The 17,227-nt window shown below is 36.3% G+C and overlaps 1 protein-coding gene across 3 annotated transcripts in view; it reads left to right on the top strand.

Moving 5' to 3' along the window:
- SPIRE1 (spire type actin nucleation factor 1) overlaps positions 1 to 17,227 on the top strand; it is a 202,534-nt gene that overhangs the window by 137,625 nt on the left and 47,682 nt on the right. For all 3 annotated transcript variants that reach the window (XM_030336752.1, XM_030336753.1, XM_030336754.1), the window contains exon 7: positions 16,517 to 16,603. In XM_030336752.1, the coding sequence (XP_030192612.1) occupies positions 16,517 to 16,603 (87 nt within the window). The remainder of the gene's footprint in view (positions 1 to 16,516; positions 16,604 to 17,227) is intronic.

Genomic DNA, 17,227 nt, shown 5'->3' with positions numbered 1-17,227 from the left:
TTTCATATTAAAAAATAATAATAAAATGACTTTTAGTCAGTCAAATGCTTTACAATAACTAAAATTATTTACTTCACATTTTTTAGGAAAATAGACTTTTCCTGAATATAAAAGTAATTATCACAATTTTTAAAACTTCATCAGTGCAAATACAAAAAAATTATAAACTGGAAATCTCTGCAGTCGTAAAATGCAGAGATGACCACTGTTAATACCTTTTTCTATAAATTTACACACTTTTTTCTCTCCTTACATCCAGTTAATTGTTAGAATTCTTAATTGTAAGAATTAGAATTCTTAATTCTTTCTATAGTATCTTTTGCATCACCTTCCTCCCTCTGTTCCAGTCCCCTCCGACCCTCCAGTACTTGATACTGCTACTGGATTAACCTTTCTAAGGCCTAGCTTTGGTAGTATTATTCTATTTCTTGTCAACTTTTTGTGTCCTTCCACTGTCACATCATAACCCTAAACTCCACGTGCTTGTGTGTGTGTGTCTGTGAAATTTTGTCACATTTGTAGATTTATGTAACTACCATCACCAGATACAGAACTGTTCCAACACCACAGGACTCCTGTGTGGAGTCCTTAAGTTTGTTGCTTCAATTATATTATATAAATGGAATAGTACAGACTATAACCTTTTGAGATTGGCTTTTTTTACTCAGCACTCATTCCTTGAGATCTGTCCCAGTTGTCATGCCTATCAATCATTCACTCTTTTTTATTGCTGAGTGGTATCCCATCATATGAACATACCATAGTTTGCTTAACCATTCACCTATTAAAAGGTATATGGGTTGTGTCCGATTTGGAGATACTAAGAATAAAGCTGCTATCATCAATTGTGTACAGGTTTTTATATAGGCACAAGTTTCCATTTTTCTGGGATAAATGTCCATGGTGTAACTGTTTGGGTCATATTGTAAGGGCATATTTAGTTCTATGAAAAATAGTCAAACAGTTTTCCAGAATGGGTGTATTTCCATACATTTTACAAAGAATTAATTTTATTTAAAATTTAATTAATTAAAGTTTTATTTAGGGTTTTATGCCACATACTGGTGATTTAAAGATGAATGTATGGTTCCATTCTCACAGTATGATAAGAGAGACCAATATACAATAAGTGAAAGGTTGAGGGTAAGATATAGAAGAGACAGCCAGCTCTTTCTGAACATGTTAAGGGAGGCTCCAAGGAAAGGTTATTCTGGGCTTGGAATTGGAAGAATGAATAATATTTGACCAAATAGACATTGATGTTACCCTAACGGGACAGCTGAGTTTTCAAAAGGTCGTGGAATCACACAAGTAGACATGATAGGACGCTGGAAAATATGTTCAGGTCCAGGTGATGAGCAAAAAGCAGCTGTGTTGTTCCTGAAGAGAAGCCTGGGTTCTTCGCTAATGCTGTAAAACTGAGAAAGGTACATCTGCCCAACTCTGGCAATGTTGTGCACATTCTCCTTGAAGGGTTATGTGTGACTGCTGGATGTGCTCCTTCCATAGCCAGCTGCACCTGCAGGAGTCTGACTCATCACAGCCGAGAACTTGCACTGCTGTGAAAACACAGCAGAACTTATAGCTTAGCAGACAAATCAAATGCCATTAAATACACTGCAGAAAGCATCTCAGGGACATCACTGCCTCATGAAGATAGAGTACCAATTTATGGGCAGCAACAAGGAGCATTCTGTGAGATGAAATGGTTGGAACAGGTACGGTATGCTTTAGAAGGATAAGAGGCCATCAGTAAGTGTGTATGCATCAGTCAGGTCTTCAGTATTTAACAGATTATAATTAAACCCAGCTGCAATACACCATGCTTTCGCATACATTTTCCACAAAACACATTTGTCTTTTTTCTATGTACATGGTCATTGTAGAAAAATTTTTTAGGAGACATAAATAAAAGCAAAAATTTCCTGAAAATCTTTCATCTGTACCGTTCAGCATCTTGAAGAAACTCTCCTTCAAAACTCTTCTATATTCATGGATGGATGATTGTTTATACAAAGAGAATCATGTACTGTTTTTTAGCCCTTTTCATTCTGTAATTCCTGTGAGGAATGAATGTCCGACAGTCTCTCTTTTTTAAATGACTTCACAGTATTTTCTAGTATATGTGCACTGTGAATTATTTACCCAAGCCTCTATTAATAGACCTTTAGATTGTTTCCAGTTTTCGTTGTTTTAATTAGTACTATGATGAATATCCTCAAACATCTCGTCTAATTATCTCCTTGGTTTAAATTTCTGTTGGTGAGATGGATAGATCAAGGATTGTGCACATTTAAAATTTTAATACATTTTGCCAAACTTACACCAGTTTACACTTTTACAAACAATGCAAGATAATTTTTGTTGCTAATATTAGACAATGCTGTCTTTTTCAAAAATTTCTACTTATTTGAACTATATCCTCTCTGAGTGGGAGTATTCAACATTAATCTCAGGTGATTTTCAAAATCTCTTATCCTGAAGGAATTATTTAGAAATTCATATTATTGGGGCGCCTGGGTGGCGCAGTCGGTTAAGCGTCCGACTTCATCCAGGTCACGATCTCGCGGTCCGTGAGTTCGAGCCCCGCGTCAGGCTCTGGGCTGATGGCTCGGAGCCTGGAGCCTGTTTCCGATTCTGTGTCTCCCTCTCTCTCTGCCCCTCCCCCGTTCATGCTCTGTCTCTCTCTGTCCCAAAAATAAATAAACGTTGAAAAAAAAAATTAAAAAAAAAAAAAAAGAAATTCATATTATTGATTAAAATAAGTAAATGTTGATACTGCTTAATAAATTATTAACATTTCTATTTGATCTATAATGTCTTACCTGTCACCCACAATATAACTAAATCAATCTATTTTTATCAGAGAAAATAATTGTGCTAAATAGTAGTTAAACTTGTCTGATACTAAGAATTACATAGGATAGATTCCTCTTGTAGATGCTGATTTCACAGGTTTCAGCTGGGTTATAATATGTTTTAAGACATATAACATTGGGTAAGGCTCAAGATCATGTATTGGGAAATAATGGGATGTAATAGACATAACTGTGCATCCAGTTTGGAAGGTATTATTCTTTTGTGGTAAATGAAAGGCTTTTAAAGAGTCTGGTTGTTTGTTTTTGGGTGTTTTTCTCCTCTCTTTCACTCACTCATTCATTCATTTAAGGTATTTAAAGTGGATATATAGCTCAGTGGCATTTAGTACATCCACAGTTTTGTGCATCCTCCACCTCTGTCTCATTCGAAAATAATTTCATCACCTCAGAGGAAACCCTGTACCCATGAAGCAGTCACTCCTAATCTCCCCTGCCCTGATTCTGGGTATTTCATATATTCTGGATATTTCTGGATATTTCATATAAATGGAATCAAATAATATGTGACCTTTTGTGTCTGGCTTCTTTCATTTAGAATAATGCTTTCTAGGTTCATCCACATTGTAGCATGTAAAAGTACTTTATTCTTTTTTATGGTAGAATAACATTCCATTGTGTGCATATACCATATTTTGTTTATCCATTCATCATGTGATGGACATTTGGGTTCTTTCCACCTTTTCACTATTGTGAATAGTGCTGCTGTGATCAGTCATGTACAAGTTTTGTTTGAATACTTGTTTTCAGTCCTTTTGGGTAAATGCCTAAGAGTGAAACGGCTGGATCATGATAATTCTAAGCTTAACTTACTGTGGAACCACCAAACTGCTTTCTGTACCACTTGCACCATTTTATGTTCCCACCAGCAGTGTATGAGAGTTTCAGTTTCTCCACATTCTTGCCAACATTTGTTACTGTCCATTTTTGTTTTTAATTATGCCTACCATAGTAAGTATGAGGTGAGATCTCACTGTGATTTTGATTTGCATTTCCCTAATGACTAATGATGTTTTATGTTTTCATGTGCTTGTGGGCCTTTTGTATATCTTCTTTGGAGAAAAGTCAATGCAGATCCTGTGCCTAATTTTTAATTGTGTTGTTTGTATTTTTATTGTTGAATGATAAAAATTCTTTATATACTCTGGATACTAGACTCTTGACAGACATGATTTGCAAATATTTTCTCCCATTCTGTAGTTTGTCTTTTTACTCTCTTAATAGTGTATTTTGAAGCAGAAAAGGTTTTAATTTTGCCAAAATTCAATTTATTCTTTCTCTCCTATTGCTCAGGCTTTTGGTGTCATTTCTAAAAATATATTGTCAAATCTAAGGCTGTAAAGATTTACCCCTGTTTTCTTCTAAGACTTTTATACTTTTAGCTCTTATATGTAGGTCTTCAGTCTATTTTAAGTTAATTTTTTGCATATAGTGTGAAGTAAAGGTCAGACATCATTCTTTTGCATTTTGATACCCATTTGTCTTAGCATCATTTGTTGAGACTTTTCTTACCTCCATTTAATGGTCTTGGGACTTTTGTCATAAATCAGTTGAATGTATGAGTTTATTTCTGAACTCTGAATTCTGTTTCATTGATGTATGATGACTGTCCTATGTTTATCCCACACTGTGGGATGATTACAATACATATAGTTAATTATTATAGCTCTGTGATAAGCTTGGAAATCTGAAAGTGAGTCCTTCAACTTTGTTTTTCTTTTTCAAGATTGTTTTGGTAATTCAGAATTCTTTGAGATTCCATGTGAATTTTAAAATAGGCTTTTCTATTTCTGTAAAAAAATACATTGAGAATTTGATAGAGATTATATCGAATCTCTAGATCACTTTTGGTTATATTGTCATCTTAACAATATTAAGTCTTCCAATCCATAAACATGGGATGTCTTTCCATTTATTTAGGTCTTCTTTTATTTCTTTCAGCAGTGTTTGATGGTTTTCAGGATATAAGCCTTACACCTCATTGGTTAAATTTGTTCCTAAATATTTTATTGTTTTCAATGTCATTGTGAATGGGATTGTTTTCTTAATTTTTTCTGGATCATTCATTGCTAATGTATATGCATTATACATACATATACATATTATATGTACATACACAACTGATTTTTATATGTTTCTCTTATATTCTGCAATTTTGCCAAGTTTATTAACACTAATAATTTTTCGATGGATTTTTTAGGATATTTTATTTTATATACATGATCATGTAATCTGTGAAGAGAGATACTTTCACTTGTTCCTTACCCCTCTGGATGCCTTTTAATTATCCTGGCTAGAAACATCAGTTGTTGAATGGAATTAGCAAAAGCAGGCATCCATATCTTCTTTCTGATGTTAAGGGGAAGGCATTCAGTTTTTCGTCATTGAGTATAACATTAGCTATGGATTTTCACAAATGACTTAAAAAAATTTTTTTTAAATGTTTACTTAAAAAAAATTTTTTAAATGTTATGAGAGACAGAGGCAGAGCATGAGTGGGGGAGGGGCAGAGAGAGAAAGACGGGGAGACACAGAATCTGAAACAGGCTACAGGCTTTGAGCTGTCACCACAGAGCCTGATACAGGGCTCGAAATCTGGAACAGCAAGATCATAACCTGAGCGGAAGTCAGACACTCAGCCACCTGAGCCACCCAGGCTCCCCTTCACAAATGACTTTTATCATGCTGAGGAAGTTTCCTTCCATTCCAAGTTTGTTGAGTATTTTTTTTTTAATTTTTTTTTCAACGTTTATTTATTTTGAGACAGAGAGAGACAGAGCATGAACAGGGGAGGGGCAGAGAGAGAGGGAAACACAGAATCGGAAACAGGCTCCAGGCTCTGAGCCATCAGCCCAGAGCCCGACGCGGGGCTCGAACTCACGGACCGCGAGATCGTGACCTGGCTGAAGTCAGACTCTTAACCGACTGCGCCACCCAGGCGCCCCTGTTGAGTATTTTTATCATGTGTTGTTGGTATTAGGCTAAATCATTTTTCTGTATTAATTAAGACAATCATGTGGCTTCTTTTGATTCATTCCATTAACATGGGTGGTGTATTACCTGGTGTATTTTTATGCATTGAACCATCCTTGCATTTATGGGACAAATCCCAGTTGGTCATGATGTACAATACTTTTAGTATGCTGCTAGAGTCAGCTTACTATTTGGTTGGGAGTTTTGCATCCGTATTCAGAAGGGATTTAATACATAGTATTCTTGTGATGCCCATGTCTGGCTTGGTATCAGGGTAGTGTTGGCCTCAGAATAACTAAGGAAGTGTTACCTCCTTTTCTAATGTTTGGAACAATTTGAGAAGGATTGGGGTTAATTCTTTTTTAAATGTTTGAGTAGACTTCACCAGTGGAGTCTTCTGGTCGTGGGCTCTTCTTTGTTGGGAGATTTTTGATTCCTTACTCAATCTCTTTACCTGTTAGAAGTCTGTTCAGATTTTCTTTCTCTTTCTCTCTTCCTCCCTCCTCACATTCTTCCTTTTTAATCAGTTTTGTTAGTTTGTGTCTTTCTAGATATTTGTCCATCTCATCTAGATTATCTTATTTGTTAATGTAAAATTATCATACTATTCTTTTGTAATGCTTTGTATTTCTGTAACATCTGTAGTAATGTCCCTACTTTGATTTCATTTCTGATATTTGTGTTTTGAATCCTGTCTCTTTTTTTATTGGTCAGTCTGTTGATTAATTTTGTTGATCTTTGAATGAATGAAACAACTTTTGGCTTTGTTAATTTTGTCTGTTTTTCTTTCTTGATTTATTTCTTCTCTAATCTTTATCATTTCTTTCTTTATGCAAGCTTGTTTGTTTCTTAGGCCCTTAAAATGTAAAGTCAGGTTATTGATTTGAATTATTTCTTCTTCCTTCTTTCTTAATATAGGTCTTTACAACTATGAATTTCCCTCTGAGCACTGCATTTCATAAATTTTTGTATATTGTGTTTTCATTTTCATTAATTTCAAGGTATTTTATTATTCTACTGATAATTTCTTCTTTGACTCATAATTTCTCCTGGTTGTTAGCAGTGTGTTTTTTAAATTTCACATATTTGTGAATGTTTTCAGCTTTCCTTCTGCCAGTGGTTTCTTTCATTTCTTTGTGATTAGAAAAGATGCTTTTATAATTTCAGTCTTTTTAAATGTGTTGAGAGTTGTTTTGAGGTCTAACATGGAGAGTGTTCTTTGTGCATTTAAGAAAAAGCAGACTGTTGGGTAGAATCTTCTATATTATTAGTTGGTTTGTTTAGTTAGAGATTAGTGTTGTTCAGGTTCTCTCTTTCCTTACTGACCTCTCTAGTTCTACCCATTATTGAAGTCTCCAGCTATTATTATAGAACTATTTCTATTTTTAATTCATATATTTAGGTGCGTTTATATTTATAATATATTTTCTTGATTTATTGGCCCTTTTATCAATGTCTCTCTTTGTCTTTTGTGACAGTTTTTGTCTGAAAGTCTATTTTGTCTGATATTAATAAAACCACCCAATCTCTCCTTTGATTACTATTTGCATGGAATATCTTTTTTCATGCTTTCACTTTCAACTTACACATGTCTTTGGATCTTATTTGAGTCTTGTAGACAGCACAAAATTAGATCATGTTTTCTTTGTCCACTCTGTTGATTTCTTCAGTTGGAGAATTGATTCATTTTATACTGCAGATAATTATTGATAAGGAAGAAATTATTTGTCTTTTAACATTTATTTTCTTTATGTTTTAAATCTCATTTGTCCTATAATTTCTTCATTGCCACCTTTTTTTGTGATTATTTTTTTCCTATATACCATTTTGATTCTCTTCTCATTTTTTTCTGTATTTTTTCTTTTTTTCTTGGTAGTTCCCTAGAGATTGTAATTGATATCTTACCTTTATAGCAATCAAGTTTGAGGTAATACCAGCTTAGTTTTAATAATGTATAAAAACTCTTCTCCTTTATAGCTCATTCCCCCCCTTATGTTGTTATTGTCATAAATTATGTCTAATTTATACATTTTGTGTCTATTGACATAGATTTATGATTGTTGTTTTGTATTTGTCTTTAAATTTTTTTTAATGTTTATTTATTTTTGAGAGAGAGAGAGACACACAGAGTGTGAGCGGGGCAGGGTCAGAAAGAGAGGGAGGCACAGAATCCAAAGCAGGCTCCAGGCTCTGAGCTGTCAGCACAGAGCCCAACACAGGGCTCAAACCCACAAACTGTGAGATCATGACCTGAGCCAAAGTCAGATGCTTAACCAACTGAACCACTCAAGTGCCCCATTTGCTTTATCCATTCATCTGTCAGTGGACACTTAGGTTGTTTCCATGTCTTGGTATTATAAACAATGCTGCGGTGAACACAGAGTATAGATACCTTTTCAAGTTAGTGTTTCATTTCCTTCAGATAAATACCCAGAAATGGAATTTCTAGATCATATGATATTTCTATTTTTAATTTTTTTGAGGAACCTCCACACTGTTTTCCATAGTGTCTGCACCAATTTATATTCCCACCAACAGTGCATAAGTGTTCCCTTTTCTCCACATTCTTACCAACAGTTATGTCTTATCTTTTTGATAATAGCCATTCTGACAAATATGAGGTGATAATATAGATTTACCATTTTTTAGTATTATATAAAAAGCTATATTAATTTCCTCAGTGTAAATTCTAGCCATGGAATTATTGGATCAGTGAATATACACATCTTTAAGGCCTTTGGTGAATACTGTCAACTTGTCTAAAACCCTCATAAACCTCTTTGTGATTAGAAATTTGGAGATATATTTGAAATCCTAATGATGAAATTGTAGCTTCTCATGTTTCTGAGGAAAACTATCTTACCCTTTCTTTCAAGTATGTGTGTTAGAGGTGCAGGGAGTATGTGGCAGGCCACATGTTTTATGAAACTCTAGTAATATTATGTAACTGTTAAAACATAAACTGGATTTCTGCTGCTTTAAATAAATATTGATACACAAATATAATTGATTTATAAGAATATTTTGCATTTCCAAAACATTGCTAAAGAGGAGGTTGTAGTGGGTGACAACAGAAACAATTTTTAGTACGATTTAATATAATTTTTTAAGTTTATTTACCGTATTTATTTTGAAAGAGAGGGAATGCAAATGCACATGGTGGGAGGAAGGGCAGAGAGAAGGGGAGACAGAGAATTCCAAGCAGGCTCCGCACACTGTCAGCACAGAGCCCAGTATGGGGCTCAACCACACGAACAATGAGATCGTGACCTGAGCTGAAATCAAGAGTCAGACACCTAACTGGCTGAGCCACCTAGGTGCTGCTAGTCTTTCTTACTGATTTCTAACTGCTCTTTATATATAGGGGGATTTGCATCAGTGTTGAAGATACTTGTTTTTCTTTTTTTTATTTTATTTTAATGTTTATTTTTTTTAGAGAGAGAGAGACAGAGCACAAGCAAGGGAGTACAAGAGAGGGAGGGAGACACAGAATCTGAAGCAGGCTCCAGGCTGTGAGCTGTCAGCACAGACCCCTGTGTGGGGCTCAAACCCATAAATCACGAGATCATGACCTGAGCTGAGGTCAGATACTTAACTGACTGAGCCACCCAGGCGCCCCAATACTTTTTTACAATGTTTTTCTTTAATAAAAGGAAATGTTTTTGAAATTTGGTTAGGCAAACATACCTGCTAAAAGGCCAATATCCAAAACATATGAGGAATTCATACAACTCAATAGCAATAAAATAAATAATATAAATAAAAAAATTTTAAGTGCAAATGACCTAAATAAACATTTTTCTGAAGAAGATATATAAATTACTAACAGGTTTATGAAAAGATACTCAAAACCACTAGTCATCGGGGAAATGAAAGTCAAAACCATGGTGATATGTCACTTCATACTTGTTAGGATAGCTGTTATTAAAAAGCAAAACATACCAAGTGTTGGTGAGGATATGGAGAAAAGGGAACTTTGTGCACTGGTGGTAGAATGTAAATTGGTAAAGCCATATGGAAAAAAGTATGGCAGTTCCTGAAAGAATTAAAAATAGAACTACCACATGGCACAAAACAGACACTCAGATCAGTGGAACAGAATAGAGAACCCAGAAATGGACCCATAAACATATGGCCAACTAATCTTTGACAAAGCAGGAAAGAATATCCAGTGGAATAAAGACTGTCTCTTCAGCAAGTGGTGCTGGGAAAATTGGACAGCAACATGCAGAAGAATGAACCTGGACCACTTTCTTACACCATACACAAAAATAAATTCAAATGGACGGAAGACCTAAATGTAAGACAGGAAGCCATCAAAATCTTCAAGTAGAAAGCAGGCAAAAATCTCTTTGACCTTGGCCGCAGCAACTTCTTAACTCAACACGTCTCCAGAGGCAAGGGAAACAAAAGCAAAAATGAACTATTGGGACCTCATCAAAATTAAAAGCTTCTGCACAACGAAGGAAACAGTCAGCAAACCTAAAAGGCAACCGACAGAATGGGAGACGATATTTGCAAATGACATCAGATAAAGGGTTAGTATCCAAAATCTATAAAGAACTTATCAAACTCAACACCCAAGAAACAAATAATCCAGTGAAGAAATGGGCAAAAGACATGAATAGACACTTCTCCAAAGAAGACATCCAGATAGATGGCAACCGACACATGAAAAAATGCTCATCACTCATCATCAGGGAAATACGAATTAAAAACCACAATGAGATACCACCTCATACTAGTCAGAATGGCTAACACTAACAACTCAGGCAACAACAGGTGTTGGCTAGGATGCAGAGAAAGAGAGGATCTCTTTTGCACTGCTGGTGGGAATGCAAACTGGTGCAGCCACTCTAGAAAGCAGTGTGGAGCTTCCTCAAAAAATTAAAAATAGAACTACCCTATGACTCAGCAATTGCACTACTAGATATTTATCCAAGGGATACAGGTATGCTGTTTCAAAGGGACACATGCATGCCAATGTTTATAGCAGCACTGTCAACAATAGCCAAAGTATGGAAAGAGCCCAAATGTCCATTGATGGATGAACGGATAAAGAAGATGTGGTATATATATACAATGGAGTAGTACTCGGCAATAAAAAAGAATGATATCTTGCCATTTGCAACTACGTGGATGGAGGTAGAGGGTATTATGCCAAGTGAAATTAGTCAGAGAAAGACAAATATCATATCAAAGACATCAGGCTCTGTGCTGACTTCACTCATATAAGGACTTTAAGACACAGAATAGATGAACAAAGGGAAGGGAAGCAAAAGTAATATAAAAACAGGGAGGCGGACAAAACAGACTCTTAAATATAGAGAACAGACAGAGGGTTACTGGAGGGGTTGTGGGAGAGCAGGGATGGGCTAAATGGATAAGGGGCATTAAGGAATCTACTCCTGAAATCATTGTTGCACTATATGCTAACTAACTTGGATGTAAATTAAATAAATAAATAAACAAACAAATATAGTACAAAAAAAATAGAACTACCACATCATCCAGCAATCCTGCTTCTGCATATATTTCCAAAGGAAATCAAATCAGGATCTCAAGATATCTGCACTCCCATGTTTATTGCAGCATTATTCATAATAGCCAAGTTATGGAAACAGCCTAAATGTCAACAGATGAATGGATAGTGTATACATATACAATGGAATAGTAATTCAGTCGCAATACAGAAGGAAATCCTGCCATTTGCAAAAAAATTGATGATCTTGGAGGACATTATGCTAGGTGAAATAACCTGGGCACAGAAAGACAAATACTGTATATGATCTCATTTGTATGGTGAAGCTGAGAGTAGAAGAGTAGGTTGCCAGGGCTCAGTGATGGGGGAACTGGAGAGATGTTGGTTAAATGTTGGTCATAGGTCATATGTTTCAGTCATTAGATGAGTAAGTTTTGGGGACTCAGCACGGTGGCTATCATTACTAATACTCTATTGTGTGCTGAAATATGCTGAGACTACGCATCTTACATGTTCTCATCACACAAAAAATCAGTAACTATGGGAGGTGGTGGATGTGTTAATTAGCTTGGTTGTGGTCATCAGTCACAATGTATACACACATATCAGATAATCACACTGTTTACTTTAGATATGTATAATTTTTACTTGTCCGTTCAACCTCCAAGCTGAGGGGAAAAAGCAGTTTGGTTGGGGGCCCAAAATTAATCCATAAACTATAGATTGGCTTTGTACATTTTTAGTTGGAATCTTACGTCATTGTTAGTGGTTCTGTTTGCTTAAGACAGAAATAGAAAATAATGTTTTTTCAAAGACCAAGTTATTTAAGCTTTTTGTTTGTTGAGGGCTCTGTGAGCTTCGTAATGACAGGTAGTTTTATGTGTTTTTTATGATAATTATCAGTGATGCCTCTGTTTGCCATTCAGTGTATCTGGGTATAAATGATACATTTTTTGGACTTGTAGATTGTGGGTAGGAAGTGAAGAGAAATGGATAGATGTTTCTACTTCATGGTAGCCATTGTTGTTTTCCTTTCCGTGTCTTTCTCTGTCTGGTTGAATCTGTGCAAATTGCTTAAGTAAGTATATACTGAGTCCCTATGCAAGGAGCTGGGCAGATGGAGGTTCCAGTATGATTAAGGGGAGCTCATTGAAGGGGAGCTTTCAAGTTTTCATTCTAAAAGACTAAAATTTGGGGTGCCAGTGTGGCTAACTTAAACATCCAACTTCAGCTCAGGTCATGATCTCACAGTTTGCAAGTTTGAGCCCTTTGTGGGGCTCTAGGCTGACAGCTTGGAGCCTGGAGCCTGCTTCAGATTCTGTCTCCCTCTCTCTGCCCCTTCCCTGCTCATACTCTGTCTCTCTCAAAAATAAAATAAAAATAAACATTAAAAAAATAAATAAAAGACTAAAAGTGTGAATAGTTCCTTATTTTATATAAATGTACCTGGTAAATGAGAGTAGAAATTCAACTATTCATACTTAATCTTCAAAAACTCGATCTTAAAAATTTTTATTCTAATGAGTAGATGCCAGTTTCTAATTTCTTTAAGAAATATTTTTGGTTTTTTTGTTGTTGTTTTTTTTAATTTTTTTTAATGTTTTATTTATTTTTGAGAGAGAGAGAGAGACAGAGCATGAGTGGGGGAGGGTCAGAGAGAGAGGGAGACACAGAATCCAAAGCAGGCTCCAGGCTCTGAGCGGTCAGCACAGAGCCCGACGCAGGGCTCGAACTCACAGACCGCAAGATCATGACCTGAGCCGAAGTCGGACGCTCAACTGACTGAGCCACCGAGGCGCCCCATTAAGAAATATTTTTGTACAGGCACCTGGGTGGCTTAGTCAGTTAAGCATCTGACTTCGGCTCAGGTCATGATCTCACGGTTGTGGGTTCTAGCCATATCAGGCTCTGTGCTGACAACTCAGACCCCGAAGCCTGCTTCGTATTCTGTGTCTCCTTCGCTTTCTGCCCCTCCCCCGCTTGTGCTCTGCCTCTCTCTCTAAAAAATAAAAAAAAAATTTTTTTTTGTAAAGAGCAAACAGTTTTCAAACATGGTCCATCTTACATGAGGCACTGTGCTGAGATGTTTTTAATTTAATCCTCAGGTATAGGGGCACCTAGGGGACTCAGTCAGGTAAGTATCCGACTCTTGATTTTAGCTCAGGTCATGATCTCACAGTTTGTGAGTTTGAGCCCCAAGTCGGGCTCTGTGCTGACAGCTCAGAGCCTGGAGCCTGCCTCAGATTCTGTGTTTCCCTCTCTCTTTGCCCCTCCCCCACTCTCACTCACTCGTTTGCTCGCTCTCAAAAAGTAACATTAAGCATTTTTTTTAATAAAATTAATTTTAAAAATATTTAATCCTCAGGTTTAAACTATACAACCATACCACAGTAATCCACTGTTTTTAGTACATTTGTAGTGATGTTGGGAAATGGTGGTTTAGCCATATTGGATATTATCCAGAATATTAAGTTATAGAAGTGTAAAACATCTCAGTTGGCTTTTTTCAGAATGTTTGAGTAAAATGCTTAGTAAAATGCTTGAGTAAAATGCTTGAGTTTAGATCTAACAAATAGCTTCAAATAACTCACCTTTTTAAAATGAAGATGTAGAGGGATGCCTGGGTGGCTCAGTTGGTTAAGCATCTAACTTGGACTCAGGTCATGATCTCACACTCCTGGGTTCAAGCCCCACGTTGGGCTCTGTGCTGACAGCTGAGAGCCTGAAGCCTTGCTTCAGATTCTGTCTCTCCCTGTCTCTCTGCCCCTCCCCCACTTGCACTCTGTCTCTCTCTCTCTTAAAAATAAATAAAAATAATTTAAAAAAATTTTAATGAAGATATAGAAAGAACACCTTTTATTTAGAAGTTCTTTGTTTAAGGCATCGTGGCTCAAAAATGAGATCAAGTTGTAGAAGTGTCTTATTTACTTGTGGCTCTACTATTTGTGTTCATCCAGGAATCATTTATCATTGCAGCTCAGACAACTTGTTTCAGTATGTGTTCTGTATGTGTAGGGGTATAATTTCACTGAGCCAGCTGCAGAATGGTATTAGCACAAAGTTGCTTTTTCTCCTCCTGGTAAGGATTTTCACTGACTCACATCCATAAAGTTCTGCCATCTACCTCATGAGCACTGACACACACTTTGTAATTGGGATCCAGGATACAGTTTCTGACTAGTGAGGAAACTGCACTTTTTTAGGGAATGGAATTCACAAACCTGGCCTTATTTAAACCATTCCCTAAGCCCTGCTGTTGTGATGGAAAGTATACATTAAAGTAAAAGCATATGAAAAATGGCTAGAAAGATATGTATTACCCTGTTCAGGAGTATAGTTGAAAGTTAATAGGAAAGTCTCATTAGGTTGTTCTATACAATAAGGATTTAAAAAAATGTCTTGTGTAACATGAAATCCATAGATGGGGGTTGTGCCACATTAGGCCTCTAGCTCTGCTGCTACGGGACATGCCCTCCTTGAACCAAGTACTAGCAGTCTCAAGCTTGACTTGGTTCAAGCAGCTTTTACTCCTAAATCTTTCCATGGGCCATCCTGGCCTCATTCAGGGCTAGGAGGTATGGCCCAGGGAAGGAGAGAGTGGATGCTATGTGGGCCACAACAGGCTTGTCATCCTCCCTGAACTCAGGTAAAAGGGTTGCCTTTGGGGATCCAACCGTGCTTGGGAGTGGCAGTTCAGGTCCTTTTTTAAAAAAATATATTTAACATTATTTTTCAGTGGACACAAAATAACAACATTGACCAAAAAAAAAAAAAAAAATCACAACTCATAAAATACAGCTGCAGTGAAGAAAAACCAACTAATTAATGACTTGTGAGCAATTAAAATAGTATTTATAAAGTTGGTGAGTACACGAGAAAACTGTCCATGCCTAAAATGTTGTAGTCTTACAAAAAATACTTGAAAAAGGTCGGACCAAATTTTACAGTAATTCTAAAATTTAAGTGACATTTCCAGTAACAAGTTGTGAAGCATCAAAATGAAAAAACGAACCATTGATGCAAGAGGAATAACGAAATTACCTTTTTCTTCTCTCGAACAAAGTTGATATTATAAAGTTGTTAGAATATTATGGTGTAATCAAACAGTAGGTCTCCAAGGTAGAGGGAAAAGTATTATAGAGATTTTTCAAGCAGTGCATTAGTAAAAAGTGTGCTAATTTTTTGGATTATTGAGAAGTTTAAGATGTTTCTCATTTTTTAAATTTATAATTTGTTAACATCTTTTTCATCCATCTTTCATGAGGAGCATGACTGAAAAATGCCTAGCATATTCTATTTTTTTCATATAAGACTGGGAAAAAATATGACAAAATGGTCACAGCTGTACCTTTTGGGTGGTCATAATGTGAGTTTAGATCATTTTTTGTGGGTTTATTAAATTGCTTTAAAAAATTATTTTGTAACACATTGACATAAAAAGTGAACATTAGGGGTACCTGGGTGGCTCAGTTGGCTAAGCATCCAGCTTCTGCTCAGGTCAAGATCTAACAGTCCATGAGTTCAAGTCCCACATCAGGCTCTCTGCTGTCAGGGCAGAGCCCTCTTCAGACCCCCCCCCCCCCCCCCCGTTCCTCCCTGGCTTGCACTCGCTCTCTCTCTCTCTCTCTCAAAAATAAACATTTAAAAAAGAAAAAGGACATTAGAGCAGGAGTCTGAAACAGGTGAGGGCTCTACCAGAACTCTTATACTTACTAATTGTGTGAATGTAGCAGATGCCCTCCTTGATGTGAGTTTTATCTACAGAATGTGAATCAGGTCACCAGTCTCTTTTCTGTTACCTGGGTTTGTACAAGGATGAAAATAAGACGTAAAAGGCTTTATAGTTTATAAAATAGTTAATAACCATAGTATTATTTATTCCATTCACATTTATAATTTTAGAAACTTTTTGTTGGAAGGGATGAATCTAATATACATTTTCCCAAAGTGGTAGAACCAATGATTCATTTTATGAACTTTTATTTTCTTCAATTCTACATAGTTATTTTTGCTCTAGATCACTCAGCCATTTACTCTGTATTTTATTGATTTGAAATGCATCCTTGGTAGATCCAGAATACGCTTCAGTGATATTATGACATATGTTGAGATAACCACTGTACCCAGAAATTTATAATGATAATCCCATAGTCACATGAATCTTATACTTTATGTCTCCTTTCAGGTGAATGGTGATATTCCCCCTCGGTTAAAAAAAAGTGCTCATGAAATCATCCTGGACTTCATCAGATCAAGACCCCCTTTAAATCCGGTATGTAATCTGAGGCATTCCCCTTGGCTGGAAGAAGGTAGCAACATGCTCTTATCTAGGATGTGATCTCTGGAACTCATCTCTCAAAGTAGTTTTTACACCTAACTTTTATTCTCAAAATGGTGAAGCCTAACTGTAAGTTACATTCTTGTCACAGAAAAATACTTAACAATTATGCAGTACAAGGTTGTCTTAGGATATTTTAACTCAAAACAACCTGAGTCATGGTGCAGTTTAGTAGCTACATGTCCCTGAGTAAATTAATCAGCCTCCGTGAGCCCTTATTACAGCCCTTACAGTAGAAAGACGATAATAATAATCTAAGAAGGTTGTGATGACTTACTCAAAATGTTACTTTTAGGGGCATGTGGGTGGCTCAGTCGGTTAAGCATCCAGCTCTTCATTTTGGCTCAGTTCATAATCTTACAGTTCATGAGATCGAGCCCTGAGTTGGGCTCTGCACTGTCAGCACGGAGCCTGCTTGGGATTCTCTCTCCCTCCCTCCCTCTCTGTCCCTCCCCAGCTTGCACTCGTACATGCCCCCCCCCCAAAATAAATAAATGAACATTTAAGAATGTTACTTTTAAAAACAATAATAGTAATAGATAAAGTATAGTTTACATT

Source organism: Lynx canadensis, chromosome D3 (assembly GCF_007474595.2).
Source record: "Lynx canadensis isolate LIC74 chromosome D3, mLynCan4.pri.v2, whole genome shotgun sequence".
Classification (NCBI taxonomy): domain Eukaryota; kingdom Metazoa; phylum Chordata; class Mammalia; order Carnivora; family Felidae; genus Lynx; species Lynx canadensis.
The sequence above is the reverse complement of the archived record's forward strand: the minus strand, read 5'-3'. Positions and strand labels throughout refer to the sequence as shown.